This window comes from Kogia breviceps, chromosome 12 (assembly GCF_026419965.1).
Source record: "Kogia breviceps isolate mKogBre1 chromosome 12, mKogBre1 haplotype 1, whole genome shotgun sequence".
NCBI classification, from domain to species: Eukaryota; Metazoa; Chordata; class Mammalia; order Artiodactyla; family Physeteridae; genus Kogia; species Kogia breviceps.
Genome location: NC_081321.1, coordinates 100382047 through 100408717, shown reverse-complemented (window position 1 = coordinate 100408717; position 26671 = coordinate 100382047). Strand labels below are relative to the sequence as shown.

The 26671-nt window shown below is 56.6% G+C and overlaps 1 protein-coding gene across 8 annotated transcripts in view; it reads right to left on the bottom strand.

Moving 5' to 3' along the window:
- The window catches only part of TBC1D22A (TBC1 domain family member 22A), a 541067-nt gene that overhangs the window by 139669 nt on the left and 374727 nt on the right, over positions 1 to 26671 (bottom strand). For 3 of the 8 annotated variants that reach the window (XR_010835979.1, XM_067010452.1, XM_067010449.1), the window contains exon 13: positions 4942 to 5043. Coding sequence is in view for 7 of the 8 variants with exons in the window: in XM_067010452.1 (XP_066866553.1) it covers positions 4942 to 5043 (102 nt within the window). In the remaining variant the exon portion in view is untranslated. Of the gene's footprint in view, positions 1 to 2864; positions 3096 to 4327; positions 5044 to 26671 lie in introns of those variants that run through there. The other 5 variants (XM_067010451.1, XM_067010446.1, XM_067010445.1 and 2 more) reach the window with 4 other exon arrangements.

The following is a 26671-nucleotide window of genomic DNA, read 5'->3' as shown; positions in this document are numbered from 1 at the left end:
GACCAGGTATCAGCATTTGGAAGATTTAAGAGATAGAGACACAGGCAACTCACAGAAGAGAAAATGTGGGCGGCCTCTGGGTCAGTCTGAGATGCAGAGCCAGCAGGAGGTCTATATCCTCTCTTTCGAAGAATTGGCTCATACAGTTATAGGGCCATTAGGTCCGAGATCCGCTGGGCAGGCCAGCAGGTGGAAACCGAGGCAAGAGCAGGTCCTGCGGTCTTCAGGCAGAATTCCTTCTTTCCTGGGAAACCTCAGCGTTCGCTCCTAAGGCCTTCGACTGGCTGGGCGAGGCCCACCTGCACCATCGAGGGTCACCCTTCACTTCAAGTCCACCGACTGTAGATCCACCGCGTCTACAGACCACGCTCCCGGCAACACCTGGGTGCGGCGTGAGGAAGTAAGTGGGGACTGCGACCCAGGTGAGCCGTGAAACCAACCAGCACAGACGTTCAACGTGAAAGGATGCCCGCCACGGTTCGCTGCCAGGGAAGTCCCCCCTCACCACCGTGGCGCCCACCAGATGGGCAGTGAGCCCGGCCTGACCACACCCCGTGCGGTTGAGGGGTGTGGCAGCATCGACTTTGTGCTCGTGGTGGGGGCACGGAAAGCGGGTGGGGACTCTGGACAGGCCCCGGGGCCACAGAACCTGCCGTTTCCCTCTGCTGCCCCGAGCGGGATGGCCTGGGTCTTGCATGAGACCTTGGGCGAGTTATTCGGCCTTCACGTGCCTTGACTGTCTCATCTGGAGAATGGAGCCACGTGAGCTGCGACCACCAGCAGCGTCTAGCAAAGAGGCCTACGCTCCCTGCGAGGCAGCCGACCCGTCTCTAGAGGCTTCCCACCACTGAACTCTGCCAGGTAAATTCAGGTGACGGGGACGGCGATGGGGACGGCAGCTGCGTCTGCGACGATCGACGGTGGGAAACGACTAAAATAGCCACAAGCGCGGGAATGGGTGCCTGAGCCATCGCCCAGGCTGTGCAGCCGTTCAAAGGCATGAATCACTGGGATCGATTTTTAAGAAAACAAAATTCGTGGAACATGTAGATTTCATTCACATACCATGTTGAGCACACAAACAATACCGGATCAACAACGCTGATGCGCAGAGTAAAGGAATAAAAAGAATGCCAGCCCAACTGGGGTTCGTGTTCCAGCTTCCAGGAGATGGGGCAGGAAGGAGTTGTTGGGGGGGACATAAAAGGGGCTTCAAGTATAACCCACCCGCCCACGTGCCCACAGCCGCCAGACCCACGTCCTACGGGGCTCTCTACCTGCCCCCAAACGCTCGTGGCTCTAATGCGTTTGCGTCAGACCTGCTGAGTTCTCAAAGTTCTTCACTTTGAAGGTGACGGAACTTTCCTTTTCCTCCCTGCAAAGTCCTCAAGGGAAAAGAAGATGGAGGGGTTCCCCTCCGAGTCCTGGAAACAGAATCACCGATTTCTGGGCGGTCCGGAGGCCAGCGTCCATCCCCAGGCTGCAGACCCAGCCCGCTCCTTGCTCCTCATCAGGGGCACTCACCCTCACGTCGGCTTGCTTCCGGACCCCTCTGGACCAGCACTCAGACCCCAAGGCCCCCCCAGCAAGCCTCTCCCTGCAGGCTGGGCACACGCATGTCAGCGCCAGGAGGGCAGAACACGGCCGGCCCGGCGGATGAGCGCCGTCGTTCACACAGCAGACACTTGCTGCACGGATGAACCAGCCGTGCTCGTGGAAGCTCGTGCATCATAGGCCTGGAATTCCGTGGGTTCTCAACGAATGCTCCTAGAGCAAAGGCGGGTGTGCCCCTGCATCTGGGAGAACACTGGGCCCCGAGAAACGCTCTGAGGTAGAGCAGCCGCTGCCTCTGGAGCCCCATCCGGGGGCTCTGCTCAGCCCGTCTTTCCCCTCGGGGTTTCCCGTGACCACGGGGCTGCTGGACGCTGACGGGGCTGGGAACCCCCCGGGGAGGGGAGGAGGTGCTTCCACGAGGCCCTTGGACGTGATGATGTGGGCACCTCGGGAGCCCACCGCCCCGCAGGACACACCTCGGGGAGCAGCCGCCTCCTGGCTCCTGGCTCCAGGGGGAGTGGGGGGCGTTAGAAACAAGCTGCCCACCTTGGTGCCTTTTTATCCAAAGCAGCCTCACTCCGATGCAGGAATGGGGGGAAAGGGGTCTTTGCCGAGGCAGGAGGGGCCCAGGAGGAGCCCTGCTGGGGACTGAGCTGAGACGGGGAGGGAGGGCAGCATCTGGATGACAGAGCCACACACCATAATGACAAGCAGTCCGGGGCCAGGGCTCGGAGCAGGGAGCATCTTACACAGGACAGGTTTACCGGCCTGTCTCTCACCAAATGTTATTTACAATAAAACCTGACATCACAAGAGTTTCTGGAATAAATATTTATCTGGGTTTTGTGCTCTGGCTTTGATGCCAGAATCCACCTCTGAGTGGCGCCACGTGTGTGAATAAAGAGCATCCCGGAGCGTGGCAGCCAGGGCCGGGTGGGGCGGGGGGACAGGCTGTGCCCTCCGGGCCCAGGAGGCAGTGGCGTGAGCACAAGCCATCGAAGCCTGCGGCTCGGGGGGCCGGCCGCCCCTCCGACGTGCTGGTTAAGCCGGGAGCCTGCGGACAGACACACCTGCCTTCCACAGGTGAGGAAACACCCCGGGCCCCAGGGCCCTCCGTGGACGGGCTGTCTGCACCTCCTGAGCTCCTGGCCCGGCATCGGGGCGGGTTCAAATGAGGAGATCAGTGAGTGTGGGTCTGGAGAAGGTTACCACCCCTGCGTCCACCGGAGGACCACGGAGGGTGACGCGGGAAGCTCCAGGTCGGGATACCTGGACCGACCCCTGGTCACCTCTGTCCTGAGGATGGGGCGGACCACAAGGAGCATTGTCCTCTCCGCCGTACAGGGAAGGACAGGAAGACAGAGGAGGAAGCCCTTACGACGTGGAGGAGCCAAGCTCGGGCTTCCACATACATCACCCGCCACTGGTCTAAAGCAGTATCGACCCCGGCACTTCCCCGGCCGTCCGGCGGTTAAGACTCCGCGCTCGCACTGCAGGGGCCACGGGTTCCATCACTGGTCGGGGAACTAAGATCCCACATACTATGCGGCATGGCCAAAAAAATTTTTAATTAAAAAAAAAGGAGTATAGACCCCAGATGAACTTACTTACAAAACAGAAACAGACTCACAGACTTAGAGAACGAACTTATGGTTACCCGGGGAGAAACGGTGGTGGCGGGAGGGACAGATTGGGAGTTTGGGATCGGCATGTACACACGGCTCTGTTTAAAACAGAGATAACCGGGCTTCCCTGGTGGCGCAGTGGTTGAGAGTCCGCCTGCCGATGCAGGAGACACGGGTTCGTGCCCTGGTCCGGGAGGATCCCACGTGCCGCGGAGCGGCTGGGCCCGTGAGCCGTGGCCGCTGGGCCTGCGCGTCCGGGGCCTGTGCTCCGCAACGGGAGAGGCCACAGCAGTGAGAGGCCCACATACCGCAAAAAAAAAAAAAAAAAAAAAAAAAAAACAGATATAACCAACAAGGACCTACTGTAGAGCACAGGGAACTCTGCTCAATTCTCTGTAATAAGCTACAATGGAAAAATTATTTGAAACAGAAGAGATACGTGTATATGTATCACTGAATCACTTTGCTGTACACCTGAAACTAACACAACACTGCTAATCAACTATACTCCAATATCAAATAAAAATTAATAATAAAAAAACAGTATGGGAAGTGGGTCCAGTCCTAAAAAAAACAAAATCCAGTGTACATTAATTATGATGTTTGGCCGACATTTAAGTAAATAAGTTTCTTTGTTCTTGGCTAAAGAAAAATAATTAAAATTTAAAAAATCAAATAAAATATTTGATTCATAGAAAGGATCTGTTTTTTAAAGAGTGCCCCAAATAAAGGTATCTGCAGACATCCAAGTAAATAAATAAAGTAGTATCGGCCCCATTTTACAGATGAGAACACTGAGACTCAGAAAAGGTGAATAACCATCCAGGGTCACACAGATCGTAACTAGCAGAGTAGAGATTTGAAGCCAGGTCCACCTGTGGCCCTCTCCCAAGGCCATGCCCCTGCCGTCACACCAGGGACCCAATGACCTGCCACTGCATGAGTCAAGGACCTCCACAGACACGGGCACTTGGCCTGATCCAGTCTCCCCGGCACCATCAGAAAGTCCTCAGACTGTCCTCCTCCGCCCCTGCCACACCTCGCCCCTCCCAAGAAGTCCCCGCCCCACCCTGCCTCTCCCCACACGCCATCTACAGCTCCGCTGTAGCCCCCGGCTACAGGGCTTCCTGCCTTGCACCAGAGCCACCAGCTTGGCCACCAGGCTCCTGGAGGGGACACGGCAGACCTGGGAGCCCAGGACGGTGGGGGACCCAGAGGCGGGGGCACAGAGAGCACTAGTGACCACGACGAACCAGAGACCACCGGCCCCTTTCAAGGGGACGGCCTACTTACTCCCAGAGGAATGGGGCCCCTGGACACATCCTAATCAAGGGTGGCCAAATCTATTGATTTTTCAACAGGAAAACTAACAGAACGACTGAGTTCCAATGAATCCTCTCAGGGTGCAGACAGTGGTTTGAGATTTTGTGAAAACACATAGCAAGGCCTGCTAGCAGGCGGGCGGTGGCCAGAGTGGCCTCCGCTGTGAACAGGGCGGTCAGCCAGCAATGGGAAGAGGCTACAGTGCAGAATGGAGTGGCAGCGATAGCCGAAGGCCCCCCTCGCTCTAAGGAACACGATTTGCCAAGGAAAGGCCTCCCAGGAAGGCGGGAAGAGGCCAGGCAGGCCAGGGTGCACAGGGGGCGCTGACTCGGCTTCTAAAGGTGGGGGCGCCGTCGGACCCACCTGCGTGTACACTGCAAGCACGTGGACCTCGGCGGCTGGACTCAGAGAACCGTGGCCAGTGAGTGAACGCTCTCACCTGCTTCTTCTTCCTTTTTACGTCTTCGAACAAATCTTTTCCCCAGGCCAAGCTGAAGTGCAGAGCTCTTGTTTTCTGGAGAAGGCTGCGTGAGAAGCTCTCCTGGTTTGCACAGGGAGAGAATGGTGTTTCAAGATAAAGCTGTTAATCACTGCAGCGCTTCCAGGCCTCGGCCGGGGCTGCCCGAGGAGCTGGAAGAATCCGCAGATAAGGGGGCTTGTGGGACGCTGGTTTAGTGTCCTCGGTGGGCCCTGGGCGCCAGCCGAGACAGGCAGCTCGGAACAGGGGTCTCAAAGTGGAGCACCCAGCAGCCCCACCTAGAAAAACAGACCTGGGGCCCATCCCCAGAGCTCCGGATGCAGCTGCTCTGCATTTCTAACACGCTCCCAGGGCGGGTGCTGCACCGCGCTGGGTGAGCAAGGCCTGGGACAGGAGAATGGCGGGGCGCCCCATCCAGACAAGCCCTCTGGTCCCAGTGGCCCTTACAGGAAGGAGCGGGCATGTCCCCGCGGGACAGTGACGGGTTGCGCCCCTGGTGGGTCACTGTCTGAGCCCTGTCTCCTCAGCGGCACAGGGATGGCATCCCCACCACCCCGCAAAGCCATGGGGCTGGAATCAGGAAAACCACCATGTGGGGTTTGGGGGACAGTTCTGCGAGGACCATGGTCACCTGGCTCCCGGGAGGGCTGCCCACAGCCACCCACAGCCCCGCGGCCACCTGCCTGCACTCCTCCCCTGGCACTCCCCAGCAACCCCCTGGGAGCTCCTCCAGGACTCCCAGTCACCCGCGAGCCACGACACCCCGGCCTGTACCCACGGACCCCCTCGCCGCCCGGTTCACCTGGCCGGTGTCCTGGCCACCGCACCTGGGCCCAGCAGCCCCACGTGCCTCCCCTCACGCAGACGGCCTCTGGGCCGCGGCGCCCACTCCGTCCTTGTCGCCCGCCAGGCGGGCGTGTGGGGGATGCTGACACCGGCCAGGCGGAGGGCCCGCCCTCCTCAAGGTGAGCACGCAGCAGGCAGAGAGGAAAGCGCCCAGAAGAGCCCGTGTGACGAGCGGCAGGCAGACAGGAGAGCGTCCAGAAGATCCCGTGTGTGTGTATCTTCTGTGCCTCGGGGCGGGCACGCCTCCTGTGCGCCTGCGCGTGCGCCTGTGCGCCACTGGCCAGCTGGCCCATTTAGGGGCGTGCACGCCTCCTGTGCGCCTGCGCGTGCGCGTGCGCCTGTGCGTCACTGGCCAGCTGGCCCATTTAGAGCCTTGATTCCATCAAATCCTCACAAACGCAGTGGAACAGGCCATGTGGCTACTCCGGCTCGGAGATGCGGAAGCGGGGGCCAGGCACACACAGCGGAGATGGGGCGGGACTGGGTCTGTCTGATCCCCGAGGACACATTCGCTTCCCGCTCCTTTGACCGCAGACACCGTTCCCTGAGATACTACGCTCGCATCCCCACCCCGGTTCCTGGATGGAGCGTCACCCCCGAAGCCTGACTCCACCCTCCTAGGTCTGAGCCAACAGCCTTGGAGGGGACCTGACCCTGTCCCGAGAGCCTTGGTGTCCAGGACCCAAAGAGCTCCCAGCCTCACCAACCACGCCCTGAGCACCCGTCTGGAGTAGGTTGAACAGTGACCCCCTTAAAAATAACATGTCCTCATCCTGATCCCTGGGCCTGTGAATGCGACCTTATTTAGAAAGCCAGTCTGCAGAAGTGACCGAGTCCTGGGTTTTCAGGTGGGCCCTAAATCCAACTACAAGTGTCCTTATAAGGTACTAAGAGACACGCAGGGTGGGAAGAGGAGGCCACGTGATGACAGAGACAGACGATGGGGCCACAGCCCAGGAGCCCCTGGAGCCTCCAGAACCTGGAGGGGACAAAGAGGGAACCCCCTACTCTGGAGCCTCCAGAGGGAGCGTGGCCCCCGACACCTTGACTGTGGATTCTGGCTCCAGAGCTATGAGCGAATCAATGCCTGTCGTGTTAAGCCCCTCGGCCCTGGGTGGGGTCCGTGGGGTCCAGGACACGGATGCACCTTTCCTCCCTCAGCTGTAACGTGAGCCTGGGATTCCGGCAGGTCTGAGCTCAAATCTCTGCTCCTGGACTTACTGCCTCTGGGGCCCCCATGCCCCCCACCTTCTCAGAACAGTGGAGACGGGTGGGCCTTGCTCTCGCCGCGAGGGCTGGCCAGGACGACGGGCACAGCCACCAGGGGGCAGCAGGGAGTGGCGCGGTGAGGAACACACAGGCCAGGCTTCTGTGGCTGCCCTCACAAAGGACCCCAAACCCGGCGACTTCAGCACCACCGACGTGTCGTCCCGCAGCTCTGACCACCTGAGTCTGACCTGGGTCGCCAAAGTCAAGGGGCGCACGGGGGGCTGGCTCCTTCTGGAGCCTCCCGGGGACAGTCTGCCTTTTTCAGTTTCTTGGTCGGTACCCCCTCCTCCATCCTAGAACCAGCAGTGCAGCAGCATCTTCAGATCTCTCCGACTCCCTGACCTCTGCCTCCACCACCACAGCTCCTCTCTGACTCTGACCTTCCTGCCTCCGTCTCATGAGAGCCCTGTGATGACGCTGGACCCGCCCGATAACCCAGGCCCACCTCCCCGTCTCAAGGTCCTCAACTCAATCATGTCTGCAAAGCCCCTCTTCCATTGTAAGGAAACACTCCCAGACCTGAACGTCTCGGGGGTCCTTACTCTGCTCATCACACGTGGGTCCCCCTCTGCTCTGCCCCTATAGCTGATACACAATCCTGCGCAGACCCTTGCCCTTCTCAGGCTTTGGCGGTGAAGACCAGGGCCATGAAAATGTGGACGCAGCGCCTCACCCCGCCTTGGACGGAGGGAGCTGGCACAGTCCTGGAGGATGTGGGGAGATGAACCTGAAAGAAGCGTGGGGTGCCGGCCCCAGAGGGGACGGCACGAGCAAAGCCACAGGAACGCAAAAGAGCCTCCGTGCCTTTCATTCCAGCAGAAACCTAGTAACGAGGTTGCCCAGGGTCCTTCTGGAGGCTGTAAGCTTTCAGATCTGTCTCGGTCCTAACAGCTGGTCAGGAAGAGGGGATTCCTGCAGAGAACATTAGGTGGCTGGAGAGGGCGATCGGCACAGATGGTCCAGGGGAATGCCGAGGCCAGCACCCTGGCAGCTGTGGGCACCCTCCAGACTCCCCACCAAGCGAGCGTGGCGCACTCCAAAAGCCAGCTCCAAGGTGCCTCCGCAGAGCAGCCCCTCTGATGGTCTTTGATGTCAACATGGCCGGGATCCGGCCATCAGTTCCAAAGCCAACTTTAACCTGACATGCCAGCCAAGCTCCCTCTTAGCGGTTTCCTAAAAGGACTTCAGAGTTGCCCAGAGTTCCATGTTGGGCAGAGGTGTAATAGAAAACTGGGAGTTAGAAGGCCCTGTTAGACGGTAGAGACAAAGGCTTCTCTGTCTTTTGAGACCCAAGTCAGGACCCACCCATGCACATAGGCCTGGCACTGCCAACATCTGCCTGCCTTTCTGGAGCATCTTTCCTTGGCAAAGCAACCTTTCAAGCAATGACACCTTCAGGTATGGCTTGCTCAAGCACAGCGATTACTCCACTCTGCACAGCACCCTTCACATTGTTCACAGTGGAGGCCACGCAGGCTACTGTCCACCTGTAAACAGGCCTCGCTAAGTGTTTTAACAAATCTCAAACCCAGGACTCAAACAGCACAGCCAGGAGGGCCTACCATGGTGGGAAGGAAACTGTGCAGCCTGGCTGTCTCAGCAACTCGATCTGCCTTCTCAGGGAGCCTCTTGGCCTGCTCATCTCTAGAGAACCCCATGAAAGTGGGACAACACTCAAGAATTCTGGAGGCCCCGAGGGTCTCACATTCCTGCTACGCCAGCTCCTCTCTGCCTCTGTGAAAATCACGACCGCCCCTGGACTCTCCACCGATAGAGTGAACATTTGACCCCATGGATCAAGGGAGCGTAAGAGGTGCCTGCAGCCCAAAGACCAATTTAGCCCTTGAGACAGACGCCTCCTCTCGGTCCGCACCACGTGCGAGCCTCTCTTCTCTGATCCGCCCCAGGCCGGCCCTCACCCTCAACGCCGCGACCCCCGCCCCCCAGCCCCTGGGGAATCAGGGGAAGGGCTGCATTTGGCCCTGCACTGTAAGCCCTTCACAGGACGTATTACGTGAAACAAATCCTTCTGTGGAAATAAAACCTCAAAAACGTGTTTAATAAATGGGCATTAATGGCTCTCCCGGCGACGAGCAGCGTGTGACTCTCAGCAAACTGTCAGCCATAGTTCAAGCGTATTTCCCTACGCCGTGTGGCAACAAGTCTCCGAGGGTTCCCTGGAATAATCGGCCCATTCCGCTTGTTAGGACGTGGCCTTTAAAACTGAGTTATTCCTGAACATTCTTGGAAAATTGGGGCTCTTCATCTCACCAATTATGAAATACCGCAGACATCGTTTGCAATCGGAAAAGAAGATTTATGGCCCCAGATCCAGGGGAGGCTGCCGCCTGAACTCCCAGAGATCCTGTTCTGGAGGTTCTCATCATTTTGCATGTAACCTTTGGGGAGGGTTTAACTACTGTGCGGTAGGAGAAAGGAGGCAGTCCCCCCACCCCCATGCTCCTGTCAGGGGACCCAGTGATTGAGGGAGGAGAGAACCAGGATTATGGTCTGAGCCCACTGGGCCCGCCCCCCCGGGCCACTCACTCATTCCCTCCTTCCCATCCCCCACCCCAGACCCTCCTCGGAGCTGGGGCTGCTGCGGAGGCTGCGGATGGGGGATGGGAAGGCATCTCTGGGAGGAACCCTTCCCTGCCCGCCCGACCACGTAAGCAGTGCCAGGCGGGCACCCAGAGGCTGGGCCCGGACCCCGCTCGGCGGGACGTCGAGGCCGATGCTGGGATGCAGCCTTTGCAGAGCTGACTTGAGCTGAGGCTGCACGGGAGCCGTGCCCACACACGCAGGAGCAGCGTTCCACACAGAGGAGAGACGTTTCCAAGCAGGAGGCCTGAGGAAAGGCATCTTCCAAGCCTCTGCGCGCACCTGTCTCTGCCCGGGACGCAGGGGAGGGGAGGCGTCGCGGGGCCATCGATGGGGCTGGCCCAGCGCGACGGGGATCACAGGATCTCGCCAGCGGAGAGTGGGGTCTTTGTGCGATTTCACACCAGATGTGGCACGTGATTTCTCCGGGGCTGCCGCGAGGCCGCTGGCTGAAGGGCACGGGGCTGGGAGACCAGGGTGCAGGCTGTGGTCGGTGCAGAGGGGCTGCTGGGCGCAGGGAGAGGAACGGAGTCCTGGGTGGTTTGGTTGTTCACAGAGCTGGAAGGGGCCCTGTAGTGGGTCAAACATCGTCCTGAAAAATTCGTGTCTACCTGGAGCTCAGAATGTGATCTAATTGGGGAAGAGGGTTTTGCAGATGTAATTAAGGTAAAGCTTTCACGATGAGATCATCCTGGATCAGAGTGGCCCTGAATCCGATGACGGCGTCTTCAGAAGAGACACGAAAGGGGGCGCACAGACCGGGAGACGGAGGCAGAGACCAGAGTGATGTGGCCAAAAGCCGACAGGTCCCGGGAGCTGGAAGAGGCAGGAAGGACCCTCCCCTGGAACCTCCAGATGGGGCGCGGCCCTGGGACACCTTGATTTCATATTTCTGGCCATCTGGTTTGCGGTCATTTGTTTCGGCCGGCACCGAAATCTAACACCCTGGGGACACGCAGTCAAACTCCTTCCACCTGTGAGTGCCGTCTCAGCCCCCGACAGGCTGTCGCCCACCGACGTCCCTCACCTCCCGAGCGAGGGTCTCACCAGCCACTTAGGGGTGTGGCCATCACGCAACACCGAGACATGAGGAAGTTCTCAGAGCTCCGGGATGGACCCTGGGCGTCTCCTCGTGGACCCAGATCAACTTCCAGGCCCACCTGCTCCCTCCCCTGAAGAACCGGTCCCAGCCTGACCCTGGGACTCCCCGCCCCCCTTGGAGCCGGTGGCAGGGCTCCCGACCCCTCGTCACCCAGCATCCTTTGGAAGAGGCTCCAGGTCCCGATGGGCACTTTCTCAGGAACGTTCCATGGATGAGGGGAGAACCAGAGCATCACCGCCTCCCGCCAGCAAAGCCCCCTGGGCCCCCATGCCCTCGCCAGCCCCGTGCCCCCCGCAAGATGGGACAGAGTGAGCGGGGAAGGGCCAGGGCGGGCGCGGGCTCTCACGCCCGCCGTGTGGCTCCTCGCTGGGCGGAGAAAGGCACTTCCCTGTCCTCCGTGACCGGGGCTCCCCGGTGCCGGCTGGTAGCCGAGGCCGCGGGTACCATTCCAGCCTCCGTAAGTTCCACGTGCGGCCCTTAGATGCTCATGGCTTGCAGGTTTACCGCGGGAGGGGCAGCGAGGTCTGGGGGCAGGGACGGGGTCTCCTAGGCTTCACATGGAGAGTCAGCCCCCGGCACACGCGCGCCTGCGCGTCCCCGCCACGTGCAGTCAGCGTGCCCGCCGCTTACGCGTCCTCACGCCCCCGTAGTCCTCCTTGCGGTCCTCGCACACGCATCGTCATGCCCTACGTGTACTTCTCGGTACGTGTGTGTCACCGAGAGTGACAATGGAATAAATGCGTGGGCGGGTCACACCAGAACGTGAGCGTCTTGGGGGCGGCTGTGTCCCCAGCACCTGGGCAGGGACCGCGACAGGCCCTCCACGAAGCCCTGCAGCCCCTCAGCCCGCGCCCTCCCCGCTCCCCCAAGGCCCTATGTGTCACCTTCCCCGTCTGACTCCTTCTCTGTGTCCCGACTCCCAGCATTTTCCCCAGTGTCTCCCAGTAGAGGGCCCACTGGTGGCGGGGCGGGGGGGGGGGGGGGCGCAGAAAAGTCGGTTGATGTCCTTTTGGCATCTCTGGCCCCACCCGCTAGTCGTCAGGGGACAGCCTTGTGCCCCCTCTTTCCACCTGCCCAGAGAGGGCCCCGGAGGCTGGCCTGCCTCCCCGCCTCCTCTCCTGGGCCACGGGGCCTGCTCTGGCCTGCCCTGACTTCCTCTGATGCAAACGCCCCTCCCGGAACGTCCCTCCTCGCATCCGTCCAAAGAGCTCTCAGGGTGGAGACGGAACCTTCGACCCGGCAGCCAGCCCCGCAGGTCAAGCCTCCAGCCTCACCTGTCCCTGCCCCACCCCCTGTCTGCCTGCGGGGGGCCACGCCGACACCCGCTCCGTCCCTGACCCACAGCGCCCTCTGCTGCCTCAGGGCCTTGGCACGCGCCATGCCTTTTCTCTGGAGTGCTCTTCTCCCAATCAGTGGCCTTGGCAGCTTCCCTGACGACGCCTGCCCTGCCCCCATCCCATCCCCATGGCTCCAGGTCCCCCTCACAGCCCTGGCTCAGCGTGAGTTTTACACGTGTGACTCCTCGACTAAATTCACTTCCCCCATCACACAGCGGGGCCCACGTGAGGGCCCACCTGTTTCGGTTCCCCACCCTGGGGAGGCCTACCCTCTCTGGGCTAGGCTGCCCCAGGGAGATGCAGGCATCGTAGACTAAAAGGGCCTCACGCCCCACTGACCCCCATGGAATGCAGCATCTAACCGGACGGGGCCATCACAGCACCCAGACGGGGCCATCACAGCACCCGGACCGTGTCCACATTCCTGCCTGAAGGCAGAATTTCAAACCCCCCAGGGCTGGCTTTCCTCTGTCTGTGATCAAGGCAGCCGTGTGACTTCCTGAGCTTTGCAAGCTCTACAGTGCTGGGTTCCAGCCAGAGAACGAGAGGCCTCCCTGGCAGGGGTGGAGGGAAGCAGAGAAATACAGCCCCAGCCTCCGTCCACCTGTGGTGAAACCCAAGGATAAATTCTTTGGGACTCAGGGGGACATTTCCTCCCTCATTGATCTAAGTTCACACAGCTATCAAGAGGAGGTCCCAGCGGGAGCCCCGAGAACAGGGCTGCCACAGGGAGGCGGCTCAGCCTTGGTCATATCATTTTAACACACGTGTTCCGGTGGCAAGGGGCCATCGTCTGGCCATCGCTGGGGTTCAGGCCACAGGGAAAGTTTTGCTTTTAGTCTCCTCCGTAGCACAGACATCTGGGGGAGTGGTGAACAAACAGGTGGGAGAATCTAGTCCACGTGACACGTGGTACCAACAGGGACACCCAGGCCCGGATGGTGACATGAGCCGGGGGCAGCCACACTGGGTCAGCTGAAGCACCTGTCCCGGAATCCAGATGGCGGGACTGGAGCCGGGCCCGGGGGGACGGGGACGAGGTCCCTGCAGGTGTGGGTATCGCAGCCAATGGGGGCGGGAGGAGGGGGCAGGGCCTGGTCCTTTCCATCCTCAGCTCCCAGCTGCCCGGGCTGCTCCTGCCAAGGCTTAAATCACAAGTGTATGAGAACTAATGCATTTCCTCAAATTGTAATAAATTAATTTGAAAGCTCTGTGGTGATGGGGAAACGGTGTTCTTTCCTCAAAGAGCCCGGTGGACATGGTCCCGAGCTCCCTTCGCCGTCAGTAACAGTGAGCCCTGAGGGACCTCTCTCAAACCTTTCCTGTATCCTGATGTCTGGGCAGGGGCGTGGGAGGGGCTTTGGGTGAGGGCTGTGCACAGAGGGGCCATTTCCTTTCCCCTCCCTCCTGCTTTACTGTAGGTCTGTGGACCGTCACCCTGTTCGGGATATTTCTAATACAAACGACAGAAGCTTCAGCTGCCCTATCAGAGCATCGCCACCCGGCGGGGTGCTGAGGGTCCGTCAGGTCGTGTCTAGTCAGCAGAGTTTCTGCGCAAACACCGTCTCGGCCGAGGGTAGAGGCCAGAGGATGCTGTTTGCCCAGCGCCCTCCCCTTGTCTCTATTGCCAAAGCCAGACGTTGGGAGGACAGCAGAGGCACCAGTCACACACATGGACCCTCCCCACCATCCAGCTGAGCTCGAGCCCTGTCACCTCCCCGTCCTCAGCAGAGCGCCCCTTCCCGGGCAGCCCTGGCCTTCCGCGCCGGCCGTGGAGCTGCCCCGATGCAGGCCTTTCTGCAAACACCGCTGGAAACGGCTGTCCCATCGCCGCACCCGCCCCTCCCCCCGACATCCATCCTCCAGCAAGCCCGACCATGTCAGCATGGGCACCAGCAGCCCCGTGGCCCAGCCTCCGCTCTGACAGACGCCCACGCAGTGTCACATAACCAGGAGCACCTGTCTGCCCGCTGGACGGGGACCCCTCCAGGAGAAGGGCCCCCTCGCGGCCTGGGCCCAGGACCCCCAGGCCTGCACCCTGAGGGGTGCATGGCCTCCTCTCAGATCCCACCCTGAGCACAGAGGCAGGCTCCAGAGCCCTGGAAGCATCCAGCAAAACAGGGATCCACATCGTGTTCTCTGAGCTTCTATGGAAGGTGATTCTAGACACTTGCATTTTGGGGTGGGGGGCGGGGAGGTCACGGAAGCCAAGCTGCAGGAAACGCAGGCCGCAGCACCAGTGACCGGTGAGGCTCACATCTCACAAAACGTGATCAGGGATGAAACCCCAGGGCCCAGCCTGGGGCGGTGGTGACATAAGATGCAGGAAACACCCCAGGAGAGGCTTCCTCACCACAGGAGGCATGAGGTAGGACACGGGCTGGACCTGCCAAAAGACCACGCGCAGGTGAAACCCTCCCACAGCTGCCACGCAGGCCGGAGAAGCACCCGTGTGCTCGGAGTAGATGAGCCCGAGAAGCAGGTACTGCACCGGTGTTCAGCTCTGCACGGCGTCGGGGTCAGTAGACGTGGGAGGCCGAGGAAGGTTCCAGGTGGAAGTGGGAGCCTGGGAGCCTGTGGAGGATTCTGGGAATTTTCACCACGAGCCTCGAGGCTCTGGTTCATTGGACGTGTGGCCCATCCACTGCGATGTCACAGAGCCTGGGAGAGTGGGGAGCACAGGGCAGGGCCTGCGTGGACCCAGAGTCCGGACAGGGAAAGAGAACCAGGACCAAGAGGCAGAAACGTTCCCGGAGCCTCGTCGGTTTCTTAATGAGGACTCGGCCTGTCACTGAGGTTGTCGTCTCCATAGCGACGTTAGGTTGCTTCGAGAAAACTCTTGAATTCATTCAGGTGTGGTTTAGTCCCTGTGACAAGTCCTTCCGTTGTTGTCTTTATAGAGGCAGTATCACAGGAGCCCTATTTATTGTTATAAGTGCCTCCATGGTTGAGAAGAAACGTTAGAATTCTGTTTCCCGGCGTGGGAAGTTCAGAGTTCCAGGACTCGCGGAATGGCCATAAATAAGATCAATCCCAGTGCTACACGGTGCTTTACTATTATATGGGGTTTTCTGTAAATTCCATACTGAAAATGCATTGTCGGGACTTCCCTGGCTGTCCAGGGGCTAGGACTCCTCACTTCTACTGCAGGGGGTGCGGGTTCAATCCCTGGTCGGGGAACTAAGATCCCACAAGCCCCACGGCTCAGCCAGAAGCAGAGAGAGAGAGAGAGAGAGAGAGAGAGAGAGAATATATTATCGATATTTAGCTTCACTAGTAATCAATGCGATGCAAATTGAAACAAAACTTAAAGCCGTTTTTAAATGGCAAGAGAAGGACAGTTGTTTCCCCCTCCTCCTTTCAGACATGAACCAAAAAGCACAAAAGAAAACAAGAAACAGAAACATATCGATAGGCCTGAACCTCAGTGTATGAGCAAGGACTGCCATATGCAATAAAAGTCACACGGAAGTATATGGAAAGGGCCCAAGAAAGGCCCATGGGGGTAGATGTTGGGGGGAAGCCGAAGCCACAGTGGAAACTTTCCACTCAGCTTTGGACAAGGTGAACAGGACACAGACCTGGGACAGAAGCATCCATGGGCCAAGTTTGTAGGTTTCCAGAAGTAGGAAAAAGGGACTGAACCAGGGAATCCACTGAGATGCCCTGTTTACAGGAAGCCATTTCTTAAAGAGCCAGACAGAGGAAGGAGGCTGTGCTATGAACTAAGTGATAACCGAGTGTGGCCAGGGAGAGGTAAAACCCAAATAACACAACCCGCGTCCGCAGGGGACTTCTTGCTGGTCTGTAGCACATACCACATATTTCACCATGATCGGGAAAGATGTTATGTTTAATAGAGAATCAGTTCTATAAACATGAGCTCAGAGCAGAGATAAAAGTATCAAGAGGAAACAAAGAGATGGGCGAAAAAGCGACAGCATTCAGGAAAAAAGTAGAAGGAAAACAGAAAACGACACCTAAAATGTAAACCCAGCTGAACGTGGTGCAAAGACAAATGCAGATATGAGGACAACACAGTAATAGACGTGAGAGTTGATTGAGAAAAGCAGGCAAATGAAGTGGAAATCCACAAGGACTGAGAGGATGAGGGAGAAAAGCACAGACATGGAGAGCAAATTAATATAACAGAAAAAGTTTGCTATCATTCAAGAACAATTCTCACAAGAAAAAAGGACTTGAGTCTACAGATGGAACGGTACATGTCACAGGGGGGGAAAAATTGGCAAAGGTGTTAGCAAAGTTGCTCAATTTTAGAGATAAAGAAAGAATTATTTCAGCAGCCAAAGAGAAAGATCAAGTCACATAAAAGGGAATATCATTAGTCTGGCCTCAGTCGTTACCATGACAACACCCAGCGCTGGAATCCAGACAACGAATGCCTACAAAGTCCTGAAAAGGGAATTGGAGCCCAAGAGCTTCACAGCAGGCCAATCTGTATCTTTCAAATATAAAGACAAAAGACAGGTATGTTTTGAACATTCAAAATCTAGAGGACAATCCTTAAAATGAGCTCATCCTGCAGAACCAACCAGAGACATCCCTGGCCAACGAAGAGACGGAAGGAGAAAAACGTGGAGGAAAAGCAGCAGCCGTGGGTACGTTTACACTGTTAGCTACGGCTGAAAAACTAAAACAAATACGATGTTTCAGTTACCAGAGAAAATGTAAAGGTTAAATACGAGAGCAGTTCGGAACTATTGTACCTTCAAAAGCTGGAAGAGAAAAGGACAAAGTATTCAAGAGGTGGTACAAGGACACAGATTTCCTCACCTGCCATAACCAGAGACAAAAATGTATTTAAATCTGATAAATCAATTCCTAGAGGTGTAAGGATGTGGGAAAGTGTAAAGGTAAATTCCGAGACTTGAAAAGAAACCCAAGTAAAGTTCGCAGAGAAGGCTGAGTTGGACTTGTTCTATAAGTTCTCCCATCACGCGGAGCCAGCAAAGGGTTGAGTCAGATACATGAAGTTCAGACTATAAGATAGTCACTAAACGGACTTCCACACAATAAAAATAAACTGACCCAACAGAGTAAAGGACACCAAGAACTTATGGTGAAAAACGTACTTAAGGCACAATCAAAAGTGGAAAGTATCACAGAAGGAACCTCAGACGTACCCCTGCTTCACTAGAGGGTTAAACTGGACCAGGAGGAAAGCCCAACTTCAGGCTGCATCCTGATATTATTTGAAAACAAAGTGACTCAGAAAAGTTAAAGATGGATGTGTACAAGACAAATGCATACAAAAATGCAGGGACAACAGTCAACATCAGAGAGGGCTTATTTGGAGACAAGAGGCATTATACAAAACAAAAAAGGCACGTTATAGTGGCAGAGGGTGCCATCCACAAAGAAGTCTGCAATTGTGGACATTCATGCATCGTAATGTCAAGTCACTCCCAGAGCAGACGCTCAGAGAAGATGGGAGGAAAGAGGGATGTATTGGGGTAGGAAATGTTCATGCATATCTCCCAGTCCAAGACAGATCAAGGTGGGAAAATGAGTAAGAACACAGGAGATCAGGATATAATTAATAAGGTCAAAATCTTCAAGGGAGCATAGACACCTAGGGAAGCCCATGGGGCCATTGGTGGTGCGGCCTTGGCCACATTAAGGGTATAACACAAATCCCAGAGTCCATAAAAGAAAACAGGTTTTGATTCCATAAAAATTATTTTAATCTTCATGTCAAGAAATGTATAAACTAAATCAAAAGACAAACTATAAACTGGAGAAAGGGCTTGCAATTTATGTCATAGACAACTGCTATTTCTTTTTTCTTTTTTTTTCTTAATTGGGGTATAGCTGCTTTACAATGTTGTGTTAGTTTCTACTGTACTGCGAAGTGGAGTTCCATGTGCTATACAGCAGGTTCTTATTTTTATACATATTAATGTATATATGTCAATCCCAATCTCCCAGTTCATCCAACCACCACCCCTGCCGCTTTCTCCCCTTGGTGTCCATACATTTGTTCTCTACATCTGTGTCTCTATTTCTGCCTTGCAAACTGGTTCATCTGTACCATTTTTCTAGATTCCACATATACGCACTAATATACGATATTTGTTTTCTCTTTTTGACTTACTTCACTCTGTATGACAGTCTCTAGGTCCATACATCATAGACAACTGCTATTTCTTTTTTTAAAAAAAGAAAAGGGGGGGTTCTTCAGCTCAATAAGAAGGCCAACAGAACAACAGAAAAATAATCCAAGGATATGAACCCCGTTTACAGAAAAGGAAATACAAATGGTACTAAGCATATAAAAACTATTCAACCTTATACACAAACACACACTTATGAAATTAAAACTACAGTGAGATACAGTTTTCAGTTTGATGCCATCAAATGTGGACAAAATGTTGCCAAGTACTTTGTGGTTAGAAGGTGTAGCCATGGACTGGGCACCGACACCAAATACTATTACGTATCAGCCAGAGTTTGGCCAGGTAAAGGGGACACACACAAAGGTACTTCAACAAGAGGGGATTTCATACAGGCAATGAGAGGCTTACAAAACTGTCAGGAAGAGTAAGAGTCAGGGAAGCTTCTGGAGTGTTTGGGAATCTAAGGAGAGCAGAAGCTGTGGGGAACCCCACTGCAGATCCCAGCTGTGCACGAATGGTCTTTGCAGGAAGCCACCCCTGAAAACCACTGGCAGACTCACCCAGCCTTTATGGAAACCCACATGTCACACCCTCGCCGACATCAACTTCTTCTATTGGGCTTCTGAATTTCATACCAGTGGCCTCTTTGGCAGATAATAAACAAGATCCATGCTCCCAAAGGATCTGGGGAAAATAGTCTCCAGGCTGTGACCCCTGCAATACAGGGGGGCAGACAGAAGGGAAAAAGAATGAGGCAGTAACAAGAGACGATCCAGAAAAGTGGGCTAATGGGTTCAATCTCTGAGTAACGACACCCATCACATTTGCCCTTTGACCCAGTAATTACACCAACCAGAAATTTATCCTACTGGCATTTTAGCACATGTGCAAAATGACACGTCTACCAAGATATTATTCATAGAACTGTTTGTAATATCAAAAGATTGGATATACCATAAAAGTCCATTAGTACGTGACTGGTAAAATCACTTATGATGCACTCGTGTAAGAGAATAATGGGAGTCCATTAAAAACAACGAGGCAGCTGTCCATGATACCATGGTTCCATCTCCAAGACACTATCAAGAGAATAAAGCAAAAACAGTGATGCAATGTGCTGCCATTTGTGTGAAAAGCAGAGTTGTGTGAAAATTAAAATAACCAGGTACACATAAGCTTCTCCGTGCATGGACTTACTTTCCAAGATTCACAAGAAACAGCGAGTCTATTTACATCTGGAGAGGAGAGCTGGGCACCGGCTGGCCAGGGGGTTTGGCCGACTCTGCATGTCCTGTTTGCTTTCCCACGTACTGCCCAATCAGAAATAAGGATACTGCTTGTGTCAGTCGAGGTCCAATCAGAGAAGTAGAACCAGTAAGTACAGAGACAGAGATGGACATGGACATGGTCACGGACATGGTGATGGAGATGGAGATAGAGATGGAGGAGGAGGAGAGATGGACATAGCTTTGTTACAGGGATTTGATCTCACACAAGGGTGGGAGCTAGTTAAGGGGTCCCTCAAGGGAGGCTAAAGTCCACAGGGCAGGCGGCGCGGAGGGAAGAAAGCAGTAGGTGGAGGAGCCCAGAGGACGGACGGAACCCATGTCCCTCTGTTGCCTCTGGCCTGGGCAATGCGGGTGTCCTGGAGATCCAGCCCTTTGTCGTGGCCCTGAACATGCACACCTGGACCAGAAGCCAGAGGAGCTGGAGGAACCAGGAGCAGTGCCCACGCCCCGGAGTCAGGCCGGCGGATAAGGGGGTCACACGTGTGAACCCCGCACACCTCCCTCCACAGCTCACGTGAGACCCTCACCCACCCACCACTCCGCCCAGAACCTCCGCGAACGGAACTCTGGCAAGCGTAGTTCACCTGGCCAAGCTGACACATCACGAAACCACCACGCTTTCACAAAGGATAACGCGGTCATATTTTATATCCACTTTAAAAATGCTGAGAAATGAGTCTTAATCCTGGCAAGCGTTCGATAAAATCGATGTGGTCATATGTCCTTGGTGTCAGTCTAAATTGGTTCGGACTTAGGAACAGCAATTTGGACAAGAGGCAATTTGGTCAAGAGGCAGTGGAGCCCTCACACCACTTCTGGGAATTGGACAAAAAAATAAACATCATCCAAAATCAGGGGGAGAAGGAAGGCTCCATCACTCCACCGTCACATGACCCCTAACGACAAGGAGAAGCAAACTAAATATCAAAAAACAGTGACCTGGCCCTTGCAGGCTTCCCGTTCACAGCTGTCATGCATTTTAATGTTGCAAGCTCTGGCCACGTGAGAAATGCTTGCAATATTAAGGGAAATAAAGCAGGAAAGAGAATGCTTGTGTGCTTTGCTGTGGCTGTGCAGCAAGATGAGTTACATGAGACCCAGGGCCGGCCTGCAGCACCGTCGAGGTGCCCTGCCCACCACGGCCAAGGGACCCTTGATGGCTCCCCAGATATCAGGGCTTTTCCAGGAAGAGGTGCCCGTGGCTGCCATTTTTCCATCCCTTCTCTACGTGAAAGGCTGCACACGTGTTATTGGTATGTGCGCGGCACACACCCAGCAAGGCAAAAGCCTAATCACCCTTGCGTCAGCTTTGAGCCGATGGACGTCCAGGAGGTTCAAGCCCAAGTTTCATCACTCTGAGTGGCTGGCCAGCCTGGGAGCCTGAGCAGCCCTGGTCCCCCTTCCTCACCGGGCCATGACCCCTCTGTCCCCCTGGAGATCTCCAACAGGGTACACAAGCGCCTGCCGATTACTTTTCTCAGATGAATCTAACTTCTCATCCTATTCAGAGTAGGGGCTTGGCAGGGATTTCTATTCCCTGACCGCGTCCACTCACATCACATGGAAGTGATTTCCAACTGATTTAAGAGCCTTCGTCCCGGGGGCCGGGCCCAGCAGACTGGACACGCTTCCAGCTCGGTATCTAGGTGATTCGATATATTTCAGAACAGAACTGACTACAGGAAAGTAGCTTCCCAGGGGAGGCTGTGGAAAGACGGCTCTCCAGAAGGAGGGGGCTAAGTGCCAGGCATAGAGTTTGGCCCTCTTTCTGTTCCGGCGCGGAAAGGACGCCCAGAAGGTCGTAAGAGGAAGGAGGTGCGATGCAGCGCCCTCCACCGTCTTGCAGGAGCCGCTCCCCACCTTCTTCTCCTTTTTCCACAAAGAAGGACAAGATGCTCTTCCGGTTGGCCAAGCCCTGTGGCACAGGTCGGGCCCCTGGTAGACCGTCTCCAAAAGCAGCCACACTAACTCCCTCCCCATATCCGTGCTCCTGTGCAGGTGACTTTCAGCTCCTCTCATCAGGAAGCACAGTCTTTCTCCACCCACTGGACCCGTAGAACATGCTGGAAGGGACGGACAGTGCACCAGTCCGAGCCCAGGCCTCAAGCGGTCACTTGTTCTCCTGGAAACCTGCTGGTGGCCGGGAGCCGGTCTGCTGGGTAAGGAGGGACACGTGGCCCGGTACCCACTGCTCCAGCCGACAGCCTGCTGACCCCCAGGAGCGGGGCCACGCCGCTGACCTGAGGCTGACCACCGACACTGGAGGGGAGCCCCGAGAGGCCCAAAGAGCCTCCCAGCTGAGCCCGGCCCAAACACGGACCTGCTGAGTCACGGGCTAAACGTTCGTATGTTGTTTTAGCCTCTGAGTTACGGGTGGCTGGGTACCAGCACAAGGCGACCGACTCCTGTGCATTTACTAATGAGTGGGGTCGCTTCTCCTAATTCTTGCTCTGCCTTCTCGTCCCCCCCGCTCCAGGCGGAGGGAAGGGGCCGAGCCCAAGCTGGCCCTGAGGCCCAGGCCACCGTGTGCCTCTGTTTCCCACTCTCTCCCCCTACCACGACAGAGAGCAGTGCCTCGGGGCCCGGCCTCAGCACAGCTGTAGCCATGGCCACACTCAACACACCCCCGTCGCGGGCAGGCCTTTGCCCCAAGGCCACCTACCATCCAGCAGCCGGACAGTGGCCAGCTCCCAAGCTACGAATCCTGGGGGAGGGAAGGGGCACAGGGCTCTCTGTCGAAGCCTCAGGCCTAAGCTTCGAGCTCCGACCTGCCAGGGAACCTGGGGTGTCAAGGCGTGAATGCACTTCTTCCATTTCCCATGGGGCTGGCCCTTCTGAGCTACCTCGGAGCCAAGCAGCGGTGGACAGGGCAGGAGGCAGGCGAGCCTGTGTTCCTGGCTATGCTCCACACTGACAAAACCCCAGCTTGATCCCCTGGAAAAAACGCAATCCTGTGCACACGTGTCTGGGATTCTATTTTAAGGGAATGATCAGAAGTGCATCCAGACTGAGAATCCAGGGTGTTCCCTGCAGGCTTATTACCCTGGAAAACAGCGCAGAAGATTACTGCACAAACGTCAGTGCCGCGGGGGTGGAGTATCGCTGAGGACAGTCAGTCACCTTCCCCGAGCGTCTCTCATCGGGGCACTTGGTGCTCAGGCACTCGAGCCCCTCGAGGCCCTGCTATGGAAAGGGGGCTGGGGGCTCAGTTACTCACTCATCTGGTTACAAATAGGCCCTGAGCCCCAGTGCGCCAGACACCTCGGGGGCGCTGAGATGACAAGCTGGCCCGGGTTGCCTGCTGAGGGGCCAGGGGGTCTCAGAACCAACTGCTGTGAGGCAGAGGACGGGACATATGCCCTGGGAGAGAGACAGCGCTCGGGTGGCCCAGAGGACGTGATCTCATCCCTTCCCCTCCCACCCCCTCCCAAGGCCCACCCACACGGCACTTCACCCTTCCCTCACCACCTGGCAACCCCACCTCCGGGAGGCCAGCCCCGGGTGCCCGCCTCTCCCCTGTCCTGCGTCCCCGCCCCTTGACCTTGGAGCTTGGAGCCACTGCAGCCTCCCCTTGGCCTCAGCAAACCCCCCCGGGGTCCTGCTTGTCCACCAGGACGGAGCCAGGGCTCCCTCTCCTCTGCCGTCTTCTCCGCTCTCTCCTCTGTGCTCACAGCAGGCTCACGTGGCCTTTCCCCTCGCATCCAGCCTTCCTGCCCGCGGTCAAGGGTGGTCCACCTTACACGTCACCTCGGCCAGGCCAAGGCGCCCAGACATTTGATCCAACGCCAGTCTAGATGTGGCTGTGAGGGTGGTTGGTGGGTGTGGTTCATAGCCGACTGAGTAAAGCAGATGATCCACCCCGACATGTGGGTGGGGGCCGCATCCAGTCATTTGAAGGCTTTAAGAGAAAGAAAGTTTGCGCTCCCTGAGGAGGAGGGAGTTCTGCCAGCAGAGACCGCTTTTGGACCCAAGACACTGCAATAGCACCTCTTCCTGGGTGTCCCGCCTGCCAGCCCACCCTGCGGACCACAGACTTGCTGGTCCCGCAGTCACGTGAGCCAGTGCCTTAAAATCAGCCTCTCAGAGGGAAGCCTCCTACTCTGCTGCTGGGAATGCAAACTGACGCAGCCACTATGGAGAACAGTGTGGAGGTTCCTTAAAAAACGACAAATAGGGCTTCCCTGGTGGCGCAGTGGTTGAGAATCCACCTGCCAATGCAGGAGACACGGGTTCGAGCCCTGGTCCGGGAAGATCCCACATGCCGCGGAGCAACTAAGCCCGTGAGCCATGGCCGCTGAGCCTGTGCGTCCGGAGCCTGTGCTCCGCAACGGGAGAGGCCACAACAGTGAGAGGCCCGCAAAAAAAAAAAAAAAAAAAAAAAAAAAAACGACAAATAGAGCTGCCATATGACCCAGCCATCCCACTCCTGGGCATTTATCCAGACAAAACTAAAATTCCAAAAGACACGTGCACCCCTATGTTCACAGCAGCACTGTTCGCAACAGCCAAGACATGGAAACGACCGAAATGTGTGTCGACAGATGAATGGATAAAGAAGGTGTGGTCCATACATACGACGGAATACTACTCTGCCTAAAAAAGAACGAAACGATGCCATCGGCAGCGACATGAATGGACCTGGAGATGATCCTACTAAGCGGAGTCAGTCAGACAGAGAAAGACAAATACCATATATCACTTACATGTGGAATCTAAAATACGGCACCGAGGAATTTATCTACAAAACAGAAACAGACTCACAGACACAGAGATCAGACTTGCGGTTGCCAAGGGTGTCCCGGTGGGGGGAGGGCTGGAGTGGGAGTTTGGGGTTATAGCAGATGCAAAAGCTCTTATACACAGGACGGATCAACAACAAGGTGCTGCTGTACGGCACGGGGAACTCTATTCAGTATCCTGCGATAAACCATCACGGAAAAGAAAAACCAAAGACGCTCTAAAGCCGTTTTTTAAATCAACCTCTGCCTCTCGCCCCGCCCACCACACGTGTGCACGTACAAACCCATAACCTCCTACTGGCCTGCTTCTCTGGAGGCCCAGCTGCTGGCCCGTCCCATCACCAGCCGGCTCCCCGCCCCCAGCCCGGGCAGGACTCGCTCCCAGGGTCGCGCAGCCCTCCGTGTTGCCACACCCACGGGCAGCTCTCCGGGCTCAAGCTGCAGGATCTGGTCCAGACGTACACGCCTGCCAACCGCCGGGCGCTCCACGGAGCGGCCGTCCATCCTGGTGGTCCAGCTCCCTCTCCAACAGGGCCTTCGCTGCCCGTGGGAGCTCGGCCAGCGGCGCGCCCAGCCCTCCCCTTGGCGCCGTGGTCCCGGGGCTCCATCCTGCGGCCCCCGGATTCTCCCTTTGCTCCTTTCCCTGAAGACTCTCACCGAGGCACAGGCTGAGTGACCTCAATGGCCCCGGGGCACCCTCCCCCGGGTCTCGTGAAACCGCACGAAGCGAGAGCAGCCGTCGTCCCCGTTGTGCACGAAGCGAACCTGAGCGCAGGGGTCACGGTCCCCGCCCGGGACAGCGGCTCGGCAGCAGCGCCCGCTCCAGAGCTGGGCTGACTTCAGAGAGCCCTCCAGCCCCATGACCGGCCACAGCCGCCCACACACCAAGCCCCCGACCGACTCACCAGGCCGGAGCTCCTGCCCGAGTGCTGTCTGCTGGCTTCCTTGCCCACCCCACACCCCACCCAGCTCACACGCAGGCGCCCCAAACTTCACCGCCCCCCCGGGACCCTGGCCCCACCCACCCAGCACCACCTCCTGCCCGGGCGTCCTGGCCAGGACTCCGTCCTCAGCAGCCCCTTCCTCAGCCGGCAGCCCCAGCTGCCCACGTGCAGAGCCCTGGGCTGGTCCCCGCTGGGGCCGCGATGCAGGAATCAAGTGGCCGGTCTGACTGCTGCTGATGGAGATTTTTCACTCATCAGATCATTTTGTTCCTCAAATACAAGTAGGGTGTAAAGCAGTTTTCCTTTAGGATGAAATTCGTGGTTTTGACTCTTACCTTGAAAAAGTTTTCCTTCCCAGACCGAATACGGGATTTGTTGAAAACGTTGATAGTATCGTCCTTCTGGGATTTCTCCTTGAAGCCAATCAACAAATCGTTTCTGATGGCTTTAGCGTAGATTAACCAACTACATAAGTCAAGTCAGGGTTTATTTAGCTCCTTGGAAAGGAGAGATTTTCAACACCGAAGTTTAGGAAAGCAAAAGGGCCCTGCAAGCCGTGAGGATCTGGGGTCTTTACAAATGGCTGCATGAGGTCCAGCGGGGACCTGTCACTTCAGCTGCCACCGTCCCTACACGCTCAACACCCCCTCCCACGTGAGCCAGAGTTGGGGAGATGGCCGCCAGAACCAGCGGGAAGGCCGTTCTCCTGAGAGAACCACAGACCTGCCCAGAGCACCGACGTCTGGGGAGGAGGAGGGGCCGCAGGGCAGGAGGGGGACACGGCGAGACGGGGATGGACAGAGGAAAACGAAGGTGGGGGAGTCAGAGCGGGGTGGCGGGGCCCACGCCTGCGCAGGGCGGGTGCAGGGCAACGGAGCAGGTGCGGCTGGGCTGCGTCAGTGCACCTGAGGGAACCTGTTATAATGTCTGGGACATTATGTCTCTTCTGTCAATTCAGAGCCCCCAGAGGACCTGACTGGCCCAGCTTGGGTCAGATGGCCATCATCTCTAGACCAAACAGCTCTGCCCCCCCAGAGGGCAAAGTGAAAACTGGGCCAGCAGGAGCCACACCCAACCACGGGCCAAAGATCCTGTAAAAGAGGACCAAGAACGTCCCTGTAGGTCTCTACCAACCAGTAGGTAGTCTTTCAACGTCTAAAAGCCTCGGGGAGACACTGAAGCGATTCAGACAAAGGAGTGTAGAGGATTCAGGCTCCCAGGGGACAGGCCGCTCAAGGGAAGGGCTCAAACGCTGGTATCACCGACCAGAGTTCACAACCAGCCCTGCCACTGTAGCCGTGAGTGTAGTCTCAAAGCTACAGGCATTTCATCTAGAAGATGAACGTTTGAGTGCCATTTCTGAGGCAGGGCTGGGGCGTCCCCCCAAAAGATGTTGAAGTTCTAACCCGCAGTGCCTCCGAAGGTGA